This window comes from Trichosurus vulpecula, chromosome 1, assembly GCF_011100635.1.
Source record: "Trichosurus vulpecula isolate mTriVul1 chromosome 1, mTriVul1.pri, whole genome shotgun sequence".
NCBI classification, from domain to species: domain Eukaryota; kingdom Metazoa; phylum Chordata; class Mammalia; order Diprotodontia; family Phalangeridae; genus Trichosurus; species Trichosurus vulpecula.
In genome coordinates this window covers 106756687-106774043 of record NC_050573.1, presented here as the reverse complement: position 1 = coordinate 106774043, position 17357 = coordinate 106756687, and the positions used below count along the sequence as shown (strand labels likewise).

At 40.3% G+C, this 17357-nt stretch overlaps 1 protein-coding gene across 1 annotated transcript in view; it reads right to left on the bottom strand.

The window, feature by feature from the left end:
• The window catches only part of ASAP1 (ArfGAP with SH3 domain, ankyrin repeat and PH domain 1), a 478196-nt gene that overhangs the window by 169571 nt on the left and 291268 nt on the right, over window positions 1–17357 (bottom strand). The window contains exon 5 of the mRNA XM_036755612.1: window positions 15886–16031. Within this exon, the coding sequence (XP_036611507.1) occupies window positions 15886–16031 (146 nt within the window). The remainder of the gene's footprint in view (window positions 1–15885; window positions 16032–17357) is intronic.

Here is a 17357-nt window from a genome sequence, read left to right as displayed (position 1 = left end):
CTGATATATCCTCTCTCCATTTCTCATTGCTTTTATTCCCCCTGCAAAATGAACATTTTTTCCTCTTGAATTTGAGGCTAATACAAATCTGCTGACTTGCTCAACACATTGGAAAATCCAATTAAAATAATGAGCCAGCTCCTAGCAGTTAAGTAAGTGACTCCCTGGTATAAATTAAGCATTCTGTGAAGTGTATTAACGCTTTCCTGCCACAAGAGAGCCATTTATTGCACTGGAGGTTATTCCATCTAAAATTGGGCCCTTGTAGTAACTTAGTATTAGACAGGCTCTGCCTGACCCAATAAGTACATTGAAACCTATTTGAATTAATTGCTTGTAGATTAGGAGAAAACAAATCTGGCCATGGGCTGCAGGAGAAAGTGCAATAAAATTTATATTTCATCTTATGAGGAACTCCAAAAGATCTAGGAGAGGCAAGTGCTGCTGTTACTAAATCAGCTAACTTCTCAGGTTATTACGGTATTTTACATTTCATATCCCTTTATGTTTAAATGCCCTACAAATCACAATACTGCAGTCATAGCTGAGATTAGGTATTAAGGCAGGCAGCCTCCCCACCCCAAGGTATGAAGCTCCTGGGAACATAATGATGGACACTGTTTAACATGACTTTCTAAATACATACTTTTTTAAAAAATACCAAAATACTGGATGGTTTCTTTATAACAGATAAATATTTCAAAACTTCAAGGAATATGGAAGTGTTGTAGTTGTTCTGATCAGCCAAGACAAATGTATTAGAATAAAAGCTTTACTGGGTAGTAACAACCAAGGTAGATAGATGGCACAGTGGTTAGGGTACTTGGCCTGGGGTCAGGAAAACTCATCTTCCTGAGTTCAAATCTGGCTTCAGACACATTAGCTGTGTGTGTGACCCTGGGCAAGTCACTTATCCCTCAGTTTCCTCATCTGTAAAAATGAGCTGGAGAAGGAAATGGCAAACCACTCCAGTATCTTTACTAAGAAAACCCCCAAAATGGGGTCACAAAGAGGCAGACACAACTGAAATAACTGAAGAACAACCAAGGTACACGTTTTTCAAAGTCAAGGAGTTGTACAACTTTGAAGCCTTGCCTAGAGCACACAACTTGCTCCTCCCAGCTCTAACCACATCTGCCAAGATAATCAGAGCTGGCAAGGCAAAATCAAGAGGTCTATGACATTTTTCTTCCAAGATGTCCTATCTCCCCTTTCAGCACTGGTCTTCCCCATTCTCCAATCGCATTCCACCTTACCCCTCCAACATAATTTTAGATTTGGAAGGGAAAGGAAACAAGCATGCATTAAGCATCTACTATAGGCCAGGCACTGTACAAAGCACGTTACATGTATGAGCTCATTCGATCCCCATAACAACTCCGTGAGGCAGGGGCTGTTGTTATCCCTAGAGGAAACTGAAGCAAAGGTCAAATGACTTGGCCAAGGTCATACAGCCACAAAGTGTTTTTGTCCAACCAATACATCCAGAAGAATCCCTTCTTCTATTGAGTCATCCAGTGTTCCCTTGAAAATGTCCAGATAGGGGGAAATTTAACTTCCTCAGGCAGGTATTCCACTTTTGGATAGCTTCATTAGACAACCATTCTTCAAATCAAGCTGAAAGCTTACTATTTGCAACTTCTATTAATTCATTCTCCTTTTACCAGCTGGCACCAAGGAGACCTAGTCTAGTCATTTCATCATCTCCACTATCATGTCTCCCTCCAAGTGTTTCTTCTCTAACAATCCCCAGTTCATCCAATTAATCTTCATATTGTATGATCTCCAGGCATCTCCCCATTTGGGTTACTCTCTTCTGGATCCCTTCCTTCCTCAAAGGTGGCTCCTGGAGCTTGAAAACCATATACCAGACATGGTTTGACACCAGAACAAAGTCTGAATCCCAGACCATTCATAAGATCACCTCTGGTAGTACTCTTCAAGTACTTCCTAAAGGCCGTAACATGAAAAAAAGCTGAAGTACTACTGAATATAAAATCCCTTGCTTCTCAACTTTCCTAAGTTCTAGCCATGGGATTCTCTCATGGTTAGGAAGGGCCCTGAATCTGGGAGATTCTTTGCACCAAGTGGGGCTATCTTGGAACCTAAACCCAGAAGTTCTATGGGGGACCTAGCATCTTCATGGGCTTCTCAGAACTGACACCTGAGCGTGAAGTAGTAGCCTGCAGGTGCTTTATGGCACACAGTTGTTGGAAAAGATATTCTGACAAACAGCCTTCCACTGGCCTACAAGACCTTAGACTATCCCTAGAAAATACCTTATACTTTGCTAGGCAATCTTTTAATTTATCTTACCCAGAACCAGATCTCCATGTCCCTTCCTGGCCACCATTTCCAAATGATATCTCCATGCTAACACCACCCTGAAAGCTCTCTCCTATTTATTGTTTTCCTCTATTAGAATGTAGGCACTTTTCTGCTTTCTGGGATTTATATCTGCAGTGCCTAGCACAGTGCCTGGCACAAAGTAAGCACTTAATAAATGTCTTATCATGCAAAATCTGTGGATCTCAGTTTCCTAATAGGAAGAATGAGAGGGCTATTTAAAATGATCACTTGAGCCCCTTTAAGGCCTAAAATCCCTATAACTAATGATATGCCAAGAGATGTGGGGTAACAGAAAATACCATGCAGAAGTATACTGAAGGTGTGTAAAAGGGAAAAGATAACTGGATCATAGATTTGGAGTTGGAGGATATTTTCAAGGTCCTTTACTCCAGTGGTATCACATTCAAACAGAAAAGGATCACTGACAGCCAAATATTAACGTAGGAAACCACACATTAATATTATCTATGTTGTATTGCATTTTTATTTATTTTGTTAAACATTTCCCAAATACATTTTAATCTGGTTTAAGCCATTCTGACACTAGGGAGTTTGATCTGAAGCTTCTAGTCCAAACCCCTCATTTTATAGATAGGCTGTGAATGCCCAGAGATTATGTGATTTCTCCGAGTTCCCATAGGTGGTAAACAGCAGAGACAAGATTTGAACCTAGGTCCTATGATTCCAAATCTAGTAGTCTTTCCACTACACTGTGCTGCTGTCATTAAATTAATATATGGAGACTGTATTGAGACATAGTTTGCATTTTGTCTTGCTCATTAGACTGAGCTCACTGAGAACAGGACCTGTTTGGCCTTCTCTGTATCCCAAGAGCTGACCACAGTACCTGGAATATAACAGATGCTTTAATAGATGCTTTGACTTCCTCATTCTCCATCTGTGCCGGTGGGGGTGGGGGGAACCCTACCCAAAATGATTCTTTTTGGAGTCTTGAAGCACTTTATAATGGCCAATTCAGAACTAATAATAACAATGTTAAATCTACTTCTAAACACACCCATACAGTAAAAGCCAACTGTAGTTTTTAACAAAGCTTGTCAAGAAACGAAAAGACTGCTGTTAGTTATGGAGTTTCAAATGGTTCTTGACTTGGAAAAAAATAACATAGTGACAGGGAAAAAAACCACTGGCCCTGGAGCCAGAGGATACGAGTTAAAATTCCACCTCTATAATGCTTAATATCTCTGGGCATTATTTTACTTGAATGTGAAACAAGGGGGCTGGATTTGTTGTTCAGTTGTGTGTGACTCTTTATGACCCCATTTGGCATTTTTCTGACAAATATGGGGGGAATTTGCCATTTCCTTCTCTAGCTCATTTTACAGATGAGGAAACTGAGGCAAACAGGGTCAAGTGACTTTCTCAGGATCACACAACTACTGCGTGTCTGAGGCTGGATCTGAAGGAAGATGAGTCTTCCTGGTTCTTAGCCCAGTGCTCTACCCACTGTGCCACCTCGTTAGACCACACACAGCCTCTAAATCTGTGACATGATCCTTTAAGACTGATGGAATTTGGGGAGTCTTATTCAGCATGGCAAAAAGTAATTATGGGCATGAAATATAACCTATCAACTCATAATGTTAGCTCTGGAAAGAACCTTCAAGATTGTCTAGACATCATGAAAACATGGATGTAGTTGGACAGTGTAGTCAACTAAGTGGCAAAGCAGACAGTATGGATGCTGAGTCTAGAAGCCCTAAATTCAAATCCTGCCTCATACACTTACAAGCTGTGTGATCCAGGCCAAGTCACATAACCTATGCCTGCCTCAGTTTTCTCCCAGGGATTGTTGTAAAGATCAAATGTGATTCCGTATACAAAGCATTCAGTAAACCTTAAAGTGCCATGTAAGTGTTAATTTATCATCACCATTATTATTATTACACAGTATCCTTTGAAAAGGTCTGAGATGATAGGATTTAAGGCTAGAAGGGGCTTTACTGTATTTTTGGAGAAAGTCAAACAGGAAAAAACATTCCACATTTTATTTATGCAGTGATTATAAGCAATATTTCCTTTGAGAGATCCAAAGTAATATCATAGCCTAGAGACACATGAAGGAGTTCTAACGGTTCAGTTTTATATTGAGGACAGTTTGTCTAGCCATGCGATTTATAAATGGAAGTGACTTTAAGAGGCACCTTATCCAATCTTTTCTTTTTTATAGACAAGGGGAATTAATTTTTCCTTAGTTCATATAACTAGTAAGGATCAGAGTGGGGATTTGAACCCAGGTCCTTTGCCTCCACATAGAAAGTATTCTTTCTGTTCTGAAGTGGAATCACAACCCTTTATTTTACATGTGAGGAAAGTGAATCCCACAGAAGAAAAGTATCTTGCTCCCAATCCTGGAGCCAATTTGCCTCGAAAATGAGTTATTAAAATGCTGGGGAGGAGGGTAAGGAAACAACACTGCTGCAGCCTTTTGTTCTTGACCCGGGAGAATTCTGGCTCTCCCACAGGTCAGCTCGGCCATTTTGGGGCCAGGAATTTATACTTCAAAGACAGAATTACAAGAAAAACATGAAAAATTAAGCCCTAAAGGGTTATTCTGCAGTGTAACTTTTTTTTTATTAGTGATTTGGATAAAGGCCTCATAAGCTTTACAGATGTCACAAAAAACCAAGAGGTATTGCTAACATATTAGATGACAGACAAAATCTAAAAAGATCTCAACAAGATTATCCATTGGATCCAGAAAGAGACATATGTGTTTGGGTATGGCTGATACGGGAATTTGTTTTGCCAAACTCTGAGGCTAGGTATTGTTGGATTTATTTTTCTTTCTTTTCTTTTAAAACACAATGTCTCAGGGGGTGGGGAGGACAGATTAATTTTCTCAAAAGGAAAGAACACTGGGACAAATCTAATAAGATGGAGTTTAAATGGAATAAATGGGTTACACTTTTATTTTTAAAAAATCAACTTCATATTACAGGTGGGGGAGATGGGAATGGATAGTAGTTCACTTGAAAAAGATCTGGTATGTTTAGTGGATTGTAAGATTAATGTGAACCAACACATGTGATATGGCAGCGCCCCCCCTAACCAAAAGCTAGTTCAATATTAGGTTGCATTAAGAAAAGAATAGTGTAGGATAGGCAAGGCTGCTTAACAATGCCTTGCCAAGACCACATCTGAAGTGCTGTGTTTAATTCTCAACATATTTTAGAAACAACACCGTTAAGGTGAAGCTAGGTGGCACAGTGGAAAGAACATAAGGCCTGAAGTCAGGAACATCTGAATTTGAACCCTGCCTTAGCCACTTGATAGCTGTGTGACCCTGGACAAGTCACTTAGACTGTCTCGGTTTCTGCACCTGAAAACGGAGATAATGACAGTAACTACCTCAGAAGTTTGTTTGGAGGACCAATAAGATAATTCATGTAATGGATGTGCTTTGTAGAAGTTCTAGCTATTATTATTAAGTTGGAAAGTTATCATCCAAAGGCTGACTAACCAAGATAGTGAAGGGCTTGGCAATCATGCTATATGAAGACCGGTTGGAGCAAAATGGGATGTCTAGCCTGGAGAAGAAAGGACATGATGGGTGTCTTCGAGTATACATGAAGAGCTGCCACATGCATGAGGAACAGTGAGGAGAAGTTGCAGACAGGAAGATTGAGGCTCAATGGAAGGAAGAAGCTCTACACAATTTGAGCTGTCCAGCGATAGAAGGTGCTGCTTCCAGAGGCAGTAGCTTTGCCTTAATAAAGGTCTTCAAAGACGGGCTTTCTGGGCACGTGGCAGAACAGACTTGTTCAGGTATAGGTTATACCTGGAGATGGCCTCCAAGAGCCCTTCTGATATTCTGTGACTCCATAAGATCTAGGTGAAATAAAGGACTAAGCTTCAAGCAAGATCAGGGCACCATCAATAAACTAAATAGATTAAATAACCTGTGAGGTAAAATTCAAGCAAAAATTGTAACATTATTGGCAGGTTCATGCCAGAGAAATATGGGTGGGTGTGAAAGCATCTGAAAGAATCAGAGCCACTCAATTTAAGGTAATTTAATTGCATTTCGTTTCATTCATTTTAAGTACACATAATAGTGCATTAGATCTAAGATCATCTTGTACATCTGGGCCTCAGAGTTAAAAATGAAAACAATATTTTTCCTCGGGTTATACACAGCTCCTGCCTTTTTCTGAAGGTAATTAGTATGTTGTGGAATGAATTTTACCAGCAGGAGAAAAAGAGGCTGGATTATAAGACAGAGATAAATAGGAACATAATTTTGTTCCCTTTATACAGGTTAGTTTATATGTAAATACTTTTTTCTTTAAGTAGTATTTTATTTTTGCCCAATTACATGTAAAAACAATTTTAAACATTCATTTTTAATAAAAATTTTGATTCCCAAAAATTTGTCCCAGCCTCCCCCTCCCCGAGATGGCTTAAGATTTGAAATAAATGGAACAGCAAAAGAAAAATTATAGTTATATGATAGCTTGAAAAATATCCCAAGTTAATACTGGTTATACCACCAACAAGAACAAGCCTTTATTAAGAGCCTGCTGTATGTCAGACATTATGATAGGCGCTGGAGAGGCAAAACATGAAACAAGACCCAATCTTAAGGAACCGAAACTCTATTGAGGAATATAGCATGATCAGCTACAAGCATGTACAGAATAGATTCACAGTAGGTAGAGAAGGAAGACCCTAGAAGCTGGGAGGGAATCGGGAAAAGTTTTGTCTAGAAGGCAGTGCCTTTGTTTCATTTTATTTTCACAACCCTGTAAGCTAGGTGCTACCATTTCCCCCATTTTAAAGACAAGGAAACTCAGGCTGAGAGAGGTCAAGTGACTTGCCCATGGTCACAAGTGCCTGAGGCAGGATTTGAACTCAAGTCTTCCTAACTCGAAAAATAGTACTACACCCATTATTCACCAGGTGCCTCTAATCAAGGGATTTTTCTGAGGCAGAGGTGAGAAGGGAGAACATTACAGTTACTGTAGGACCATTACAATGCAAAATGAAACTGGGCAGAAAGGTGAGGGCTGAGAAGAAAAAGGTATATGGGAGTTTATTGCACAGGGGAGTGACAGGATCAGTTCCTCACTTAAGGAAAGTCACTTTAGCAGCTGCATAGAGGATGGATTGCATAGGGTGAGACTTGAAGCAGAGAGACCAATTAGGAAAGCATGGCAATAGCTGAGATTAAGAGATAATGAAGACCTCAATTAAGGTGGTAGCTGTGAGTAAATAGTGAATGCAGACTGTAGAAGCAGAAATGTCAAGATGTGACAAATGACTGGGTGTGCAGGGGTGAGGGAGAGAGAGGAGTCAAGGACAACACTCAAATTACAAACCTGGGAGCCTGAAAGAATGGTGGTGTCTTGGAGACAACTAAGGAAGGTGGGTGGTTTGGAGGAGAAAGTGAGTTCTACTTTGGACATTTTGAGTTGGAGATGTCCAAATGGAAATCTTCAATAGATAGTAGATAAGAGTTTGGACTAAATGACCATGGTGCTTAATAGATGTGTTGTGGCATTTAATGCAATGATTGGCTTCTGAACTCCTTTCATACATTAGAGTGACATGCTTTCATTGCACTATAAACACAGACTCCTGAGGTTTGAAGAAGATATAGAAATCCTCTCTAAAATACTCAAGTCAATTCCGCAAGCATTTATTAGGTGCTATCATGGGACATTGTGCTAGGGGAGCTGAGGATGTAAACACAAAGATGGAAGAGGGGAAAAAAAAGAAGTTCCCCTGAGGAGAACCAATGTAGGATTAGACAATAACAGATTTAGAGAGGAAGTGATATTGAAGACCGTCCAATCAAACCTTCCTCATTTTATAGATGAGTCATTAAGGTCATGCAGATGGTAACAGAGTTGGGATTAGAAAACAGACTCTGTGACTCCAAATTCAGGGCTCTATCCACTGTAATGTACACATAGAAAAGTAAATGCAAAGTATAAGTAATAACAAGAGCTGGCATTTATAAAGTGTTTTAAGGTTTGCAAAGCACTTGACGAATATTGTCTCATTTGACCCTTACAATGATCCTGAGAAGAAGGTGCTCCTGTTCCATTTTACAGATGAGAAAACTGAGGCAGACAGGTTAAGGGACTTGCCCAGGGTCACAGAGCTAATTAATGTCTGAGGCTGGATTTGTACCCAGGTCTTCCTGATTCCAGGTCCAGCACTCTATTCACTATACAACCCAGCTATCTCTAAAACAGTAATTGTCAAAGTAAATACAAAATTAGTTTGGGGGTGAGGGTGGGGGTGGGGGTGAGGAGGGGTACTTCAGCCAGCTGTTGCTGCAAAATCACAAAAGAATTCATTTAGGAGGTGGCATCTGAGTTGAGTCTAGAAGGGAGGCAAATATTGCAAGAGAGGGATGTAAGAAGGCAGAGTATTGCAGGTGTAAGAGACTACCATGCAAAGACATGAAAGAAGGTAAAAGATGGAATGTCAGTTACGAGGCCAGTTTAGCTGGAACACAGAGTGCATGGGAGGGAATAATGTGAAATCAGTTTAAAAAGATAAGATGGAACTCGATTGTGCCCAAAAGAGTATTTGGTATTTTGACTTAGCCAATGAACCTTCTGAGCAAGGGAGTGACCCATACTTCAGGAATATCGATTCTATATGGAATCCGGACAGCAGAGACTAGAAGTAGGAAGCCTAACTGGAGGCTATCGTCATGGTAAGGTTAGAATCACTAGGGTGATGGAACATCCCTGATCAGTGGTCATATAGTTCCTGGATCAGATACCTCCAGGGATGGGAAACTCAATATTTTATTCACTAGGCAGCTCATTCCATTTCAAAACCACTCTGAATGTTCTTTATATCAAACTGGTATCAGCTTTCCTGTAACTCCCACATTTTGGTTCTACTTTAATCGACATTTCACAGTCTCTGAATGAATCATGATCAACTCTCAGAACCTCTAATTACCAGTTTTCATGGATGTCTTCTACAATTTTCAAGGTTTAAACAAGAAGGATACCAAAGTGTAAGTGATATTAAATCACATTTTCCCTGCTTTAATTAAACATCTCTATCACAGAGTTAATCATTGCCGTATACTTTACTATACTTCAAGGTCCCATGATTTCATCAATGTGTAGTCGTCTCCCTCTTCCATTGATGTAGACAGTGACCCCTCTATGATTTAGTAGGTGGTCTTTGTGAGCTGCTAGAGCTAAAAGAAAAATCATGACCCAATGACCAACCATCTAGGAATGGAGCTCTCCTCATTAGCTATGCTAATGCTCAGATAAAAGCCATATAGTGTATTGACAAACTGCTATTCAAAGCTCACCCAATTTGGAAGGACCCATTAGAACTGGGACTTTACTGGTGTAGCTTCTGGGAGCCCAAGGTCACCTCGATGATATCAAGAGCACTTTTAGTGAAGGAGCTGCTATTTGTTTTAGTTAGTAAGTCAAAGGAAAAGCACTCACCAAAAAACCTACTATGTACAAAGTACTATGCTAACTACCAGGATTAAAAATTAAAAAACAAAAAACACCACCACTGCTAAAACAGTCTCTTGACCTCAACGAGTCTCACATTCTAGTGGGGGATACAACATGCAAATTGCTAGATACATACAAGATAAATATGGGATAAATTGGAGATAATTTCAGGGGGAGGGCACTAGCATAAGGAGTTCAGAAAGACCTCCTATACAATGTGATATTTGAACCGAGACTTGAAGGATGCCAGGGAAGGTAGAGATGAGGAGAGGGAGCATCCTAGGCATGGGAGACAGCCAAGGAAAAAGTCACATGCAAGACATAGCAAAAGGGCCAGTACTGCCAAATCATAGAGTTAAGTAATTACTACTCTGAGCACACTATTACAACTTAGTGTAGTAGATACGAGGGGCAGCTTTGGACTTAAGAAGACTTTCCTCTGACAAATATTGTGTGACCAAGGTAAAGTCACTCTCAGTGGCCAGGGCAACTCTCTAAAACTGTGAATTACAGAAAAACTGTCAATCTGTTCAGCAGAGAAGGTGTCCACAAAAGAAGCTCCTCGGATCAATGAAATTATGGATCTGCATGAAAAACTCTAGCCTCAGAAAGAGGAAAATAAGCTTTATTTTCAATAGAAGTGTGATATACTACAAGAGACAATAAAATTTAGAACTGATCTAGATGGCCATCTTATAGTTGTAACAACAAATTTACATTTCTATAGTACTTTACAGGTTTTAGAAAAACCTATATTGTGATACCCCACTTTATGAAGTGTCCCCTAATGCTAACTGGCAGCCAGGTATAAAAATTTATGCCTGAATCCCTGCTCCCCAGAGAGGCTTAGCCTGGTGGATTCTTGAGCTCAAGATATCTAAGGTGCAGCAGGGCTAAAACCAATCTGGTGGGTATGTATAATAAGTCCAGCATCAATACGGTAAAACTCCCAGTAGCAGAGAGGTACCAGGGTGCCTGAGAGGTGAACTGGTCCAAGTCTGAAATGAAGCAGGTCAAAAGTTACATGCAGATAAGCTTTGAGACTGGGCTTATGAATAGCTGCTACAATTTCAGCCAGTCTCAAAATAAAACAAAAACTCTAACTGGCAGCAAAGCTTGACAGAACATGATGTGAAATGTGACAGATCAAAGGTTTTATCTTTTCAGTCACAGTTTAACATCAGGTTAGAAGATGAAACTTCTCATGTATAATACAGCATGGAATACCTAGGATGTTGCCAATTTATAGCTCAGCGATCCCATGCTCTTTCAGTCTCTCTTAGCTATGAAAGGAAAAAAGGAGAGAAGGAGGGGGAGAGAGAGAAGTAATGGGGGAGAGGGAAAGAAGGGAGATGAGATCTATTTGATATGAAGCTAACCTCATAAAGTTGTGCTTTTTCATCTATCTATGGAAATCTGTCATGAGGGTAGGAAAAAACCCAGAAAAAGTAAAAGGGGGTGACCCCCAATCTAACCACAATACCACCAGAGTCAGAGATTGCAAACAGGAAATGTTCTACAGCTGGAGAAATCTTTGCTTTACTTCAACAGCTCTGAAGCAATAACTGCTCTTCAACCGTTAAAAAAGGACCCCAGCTCTTGTGCAAACTACAGGAGACTTCCAAAAGCTCAGCTTGGAGGAGAAACCAGGGAAAGGCATTAAAAGCCTGACAATGTTTTAAAGGATCTGGGCACCTCCCACTATTTAAGAAGAGGTATTCTTGTGGTCTCTCTCTTCCCCCCCCCACCTTCCATTTTACTAAGCAATTGTTAAGAGGGATATACATTAGCAATGTTTTCTTTGATATATTTCCTTTGAAACATATTGATTCCAAGCCATCATTTATTCCCTTCCTGTCCACATTCTGTGGTTTTGGGAAGTAATGGGATTCTCAGTTCACTTGCCTGCTGCTTCAATGGGATCACAGACAGTAATGGTATAATTCAGGAAGCCAAGTGAGCTAAAAAACTTTTTGTAGTTACATTGTCATGTCTTTTCTATTAACATATTATTTTCAAGAAGAAAATGATGTTAAAATACAGGAGGCCAGGAATGGTGGCCCTTGTCTGTAATTCCTGCTACTTGGAAGGCTAAGGCTGGTGGATCTCTTGAGCTCGAGTTCTGTGCTGCAGTGAATGGGCTAAGCCAATCGCGTATCCGCACTAAGTTTAGCATTAATCTAGTGAGCCTCCAGGATTGGGGAGATGGGGGGAAGAGGAGCAACTAGGTGCCTATAGAAGGGTGAAATGGCCCACATTAGAAACAGAACAATTAGAAGTGCCTGTGCCAATCAGACTGGGATTAGGCTCATGAGTAGGCCCACACACATCATGGCTGTGGGAGAAAGGGAATGCAGTAGGTATACTTAAGACAGCTTAGTCCAGTGGAAAAAAACACTTAACTGGTACAAAAGGACCTCTGAGCTGGTTCTAATAGTTTACCAGACTAGGCAAATCATGTAAAAATGGCAGCTCATATTTATATAATGCTAGGTAACATTAACAAAAGCGCTATTTAATTTGAGCCTTACAATAACACTATGATGTAAATTGGGAAGGTCTTATTATCTACTTTTTACATATCAAAGTACTAAGGGTAAGAGGGGAGAAGTGACTGCTCAAGGTCATACACAGCTGGTATGCGACAGAGACAGGATTCAAACCAAAGTCTCCTACGAATACAATTTCTTTGCATTAATCCATGGTGCCTCTGTTACTTAAGCTAGTACAGTTAGTCAACTACCTTTATTAAGCACCTACTATGTGCCAAGCACTATCCTAAGTATTGGTAATATAAATAAAGGCAAAAAAACCCCCAAAACAGCACGCGCGCGAGCGCACACACACACACACACACACACACACACACATACCCCCATCAGTCCCTGCTCTCAAGGAATTCATGGTGTAATATATAAACCTGGGTGCAGTCTCAGAGGGTAGGCACCACAGTAGAAAAGAGCACTAGACTTGGGTCAGAGGACCTGGGTTTGAATAAGGACTGCTAGTTAATACCTGGGTATCCTTTAGAAAGTCACAACCTTTCTGAGCATCAATTTTTCATCTGTAAAATGAGGGAAATGGACCAGACCTTCTCAAGTGCATTCTAGCTCTAAAATAGGTGATCTCATAACCTTAATCAAGCGCCTGGTTTTCTATCAGACATCCCAGAGAGCGCTGCAGGGATAATATGGGAGCAATGATTACTCTTAGCTAAGAAAGAAGGACTTAATAGAAAATCAAAGTGTTCTTATGGTTCAGAATAGGTAAGTTAGGGTATCAACTCACAAGATCTAGAGTTGGAAGGAACCTTAAAGGCTATCTAGTCCAGTTTCCTTGTTTTACAGATGGGGAAACTGAGGCCCAGAGAGATTTAAAAGCACTGGCATTTTCCACCTCACTACAAAATCCTGAATTAATCATATGATCACCGGTACAAGGGTCTGTTAATTTTGAATAGTGAGGAAATTGCCATTCATAGCTAGTAGAACCATAAGATAAGGGTTTGATTCTAGGCTCTGATACTAACTGTGTAATTTGGGGCAAGTCACTTAAACCTCTGACCCTCTATTTCCTCATCTGTAAAATGGGGAAAACAGGGCTTGCTTTATACATACCTTGAGGGGGTGATAAGTCAAGAAAGGTCTCTGAAATATAAGCTGCTCTTGCCATCCCACAGGCCTGACTTGTTCAGACCAGAGCTGTCGAACCGGAAGGCCCCTTAGAAATCATTTAAGCCGAGTCTCGTTTTATCAATGAGGAAAATGAGGCTCAGAGAGACAAACCAAACTTGTCCAGGCTGTCAACACTAGTCAACAACAGAGCTGACGATGGAACCCAATGCCCCCAATCTCAAAGTTTTGTGTTTATTTCATTCCTCACCATGGGATCTTCCTGCTGCTATGGCTCATTCCATTTCTAACAGACTGAGTTTCTCTCTCTCTCTCTCTCTCTCCCCCCCCCTCCCTCCTCCCTCTCTATTTTCATAACACCCAATGCTACACATATTCACAAGGGCACATAGTATTACAATGCATTATATCACAGTGTGACAGCTCATTTTCTATTCTTGTCAGAGAGAACTGATTCAGAAATAAGACAGGTTTATCAAGAATAACTGATAGTGGTAGGAAAAGAGATGAGATGAAAGGAAAATACAGACTAAAACAGCAAGGAAAATTTCCAGACAGTGAGACCTCATGGGGGAAGGCACACAGCCCCCTCAGCAAGAGCTGAAAGCCCCACCATTTGGGAAATTTAATACCGAGTTAAAACACTCAGGAGGACTGGAAGCGGGCAGCAGTTTCATGAGATTCTGTGATAAAGGAGCAACTGATCCCTCCCTAAAGAAGAATGAACCCGCAGTGGCGTGGTCTCAGTTGGTTAAACGTTGTTTTGGAATTGTCCCATCATGTAATACGAAGCGATTGCAATAAGTTAGCTGCTGACTTAAATTTAGTCAGAAATATAAGCTTAGGAAAAAAGAAAATAATGAACAGCCTTAGCTTCACGTATTACTACTACTACTACTTTTTAGAGGCAGTTAGGTGGTGTGGTGGATAGAACGCTGGGCTTAGAATCAATTAGACCTAAATTCCAGGCTGGCCTCAGACTTACTAGCTGTGTGACCCTGGGAAAGTCATTTAACCTCTGTCTGCCTCAGTCTTCTCGACTGTTTAACAACAACAATAACAGCTAGCATTTATAAAGTGCCTACTACGTGCCAGGCACTGGGCTAAGCATTTTTCAATATTATCTCATTTGACCCTTGCAGCAACCCTGGGAATTAAGTGCTATTATTATCCTCATTTTACAGATAAGGAAACTGAGGCAGACAAGTTAAGTGACTTGCCCAGGACCACCCAGCTAGTAAGTGTCTGAGGCTAGATTTGAACTCGGGTCTTCCTGATTCTAGCCTCAGCTCTCCATCCAAATGGGGATAATGATAGCACCCACCTCTCACGTTATTATTAAGATAACTGATTTAGAACAGAACTTTTCAAGGCAATCTAGTTCAACCCCCTAATTTTAAAGATATGGAAATTGAGACTCAGAAAGTTTGTGACTTAAGAGTCATAAGGACACAGACCTAGGGCTGGGAAGGATCTTAAAAGTCTTCCAGTCCAACTCCCTTTTACAGATGAGAAAACTAAGGTCTAGGGAACATAAAGACTTACTCAAAGTCATATAGATATTAAGTAACAGAGGAGGTATCTGAACCCAGATCCTAATTCCAACCCCAGACCCCACAAAGATCTTTGGTAGCCCTCACAGCTACAAAGGGACGTCCCTCCATCCTCACATCCATCCTGTGAGGTAGGCAAGATTTTTCTTGTCAACTTGCCCACTTTTCTACATTATACTGATAAGGATACTGAAGCTCAGGGAAGTTATGAAAAAAGGGAAAGGAGTAACAGGAGAGCAGAAAGAGAAGAAAGAGGAAATGGCAGTGATATTTTTAAAAAATTAGTGGAGAACACATCCAATGTCACTCCGGGAAGCCAGTGCCTACATTACAATGATTACTACATATCCTTTTTATTGTGCAGGGATACTCATACTTTCCGCATCAGTGATGGCTGACATTTCTATAGATCCTACCACGTGTGAGGCATCCTGCTAAGTACTTTACAAATATTATCTCGTTTGATGCTCACAACAATCCTGGCAGGCAAGTGCTATTATTTATCCCCACTTTAGAATGAGGAAACTGAGGCAGAGATGACATGATCTGCCTAGTCACACAGCTGGTAAGAGCTGAACAGAGTTGAACTTAGGTCTTCCTAACTCCAGGCCTAGTGCTCTAGCCACTGTGCCACCTGAAACAGAATATTTGTAGATTTTTAAAAATTCATTCAAACTACCTTAATAATTGACACCCTTGTGTATAACAGGAAATGAAGAGATTGTGCCTCTTGACTGACTACCTCTACCCTCTTCACACCTCCATCAATTTACCAGATTATTTCAATAGTTCTCATTGGCAGACATGGAAATTGTTAATTATTTTGTATTTGCATTTTGATAGTACATTAAGAGAAACTTCAGTTCTAAAATTTCTTACCAGATTTTTCAGCAGGGTGGATAGTTCCTTAGTAAGTGTGGAAAACTTTACAAAAGCAGTGCCAAGATCAGGATTATCCCGACTTAAAAAATTACTTCCGAATTTATCTAGAATTTGTGCATAGTTTTCTTCATTCTGTACATGATCTGAAAAAGAAGAGATACAATGTCATTTTTTTTTCATTTAGAGCACTGATTACTTAGAAAGCAGCTCAATCCTACAAACAAGTGAACAAAGATGTATTTATGTGTAAGACACAGCGCTAGAGCCTGGGTGACACAAAGATGTAAGTGAAACAGCACCTGTCTTCAAGGAGGTTGCATTCTTCCAGAGGAAGAAGATGTATGTGATGAGGTTGCAAGCTGGATTGTAAGGGTTAAGAAGAGAGAGGAGAGAAAGTGGAAGCACCTACTGTAGACAGCAGCTTCTGGGAACAGGAAAGTGAGAGGCCCTCTGTACTGCCCTTATCAAACACTGGGAATATTGTGTTCAATTTTGAGGGCCTTTAAGAAGGACATCACTAAACTGGAAAGCATCCAAAAGATGGCAACCTGGATGGTGAGGACTGTCTGGAAGAAACTGGGAACATCTAGTGTGGACAAAAGAAGATTCAGGAGGGACGTGACAGTGGTCATGTAGATGAAGGAAGAAATGGGTAAAAGTGGCAAAGAAGCAAATTTAGGCTTGATGTTGGGAAAATCTTCCTAAACAATCAGAGCTATTCAGAAGTGGAATGGGCTGTCTTAAGAAATGGTGAGTTTCTCCTCCTCAGAGGTTTTCAATTCAAGATCGGATGACTGCTTGTCCGGTAAGTGAGGCATCCTTCTGGAAGAGGGTTATACTATGTGGCTGCTGAAGTCCATTGTAACTCTGAGGAACATAAAGACTTACTCAAAGTCATATAGATATTAAGCAATAGAGGAGGTATCTGAACCCAGATCCCAAATATGAGAGTGACTCTATATATGAGAGGTACTATCCAGTCTGGATTTTGGAAGGGACCTCAGAGGTCATCTACCACAATCCCTGTCTGAATAACAATCTCTCCTATAATGTGTCTGACAAGTGGTCACCCAGGCTTTATCTGAAGACCTCCCAACATTAACTAATCAACTCCAACACTTTAGTTTACAAATGAGAAAAGTGAAGTCCAGAGATTTGCCCAAGGTCTAAGCTGCTGAAAGGATTTAAACCCAAGACCTTTTACTTCTAATTTAGAATTCTTTCCACCCTTTCCAGGTGAGAAAATTGAAGTTCAGAGATGAAGCGACTTGGCCACAATAAATAGAGTCTTAAAGGGTTTCTTTTTCCCCCCATTTAATATTTTTTTCCCAATTACACGTAAGAAAGTTTTCAACATTCACTTTTATAAGATTTTGAGTTCCACATTTTTTTCTCCTTCTCTCCCTCCTCAAGAGAGCCAGCAATCTGATGTGGAATATACATGTACAATCATATTAATCATATTTCCA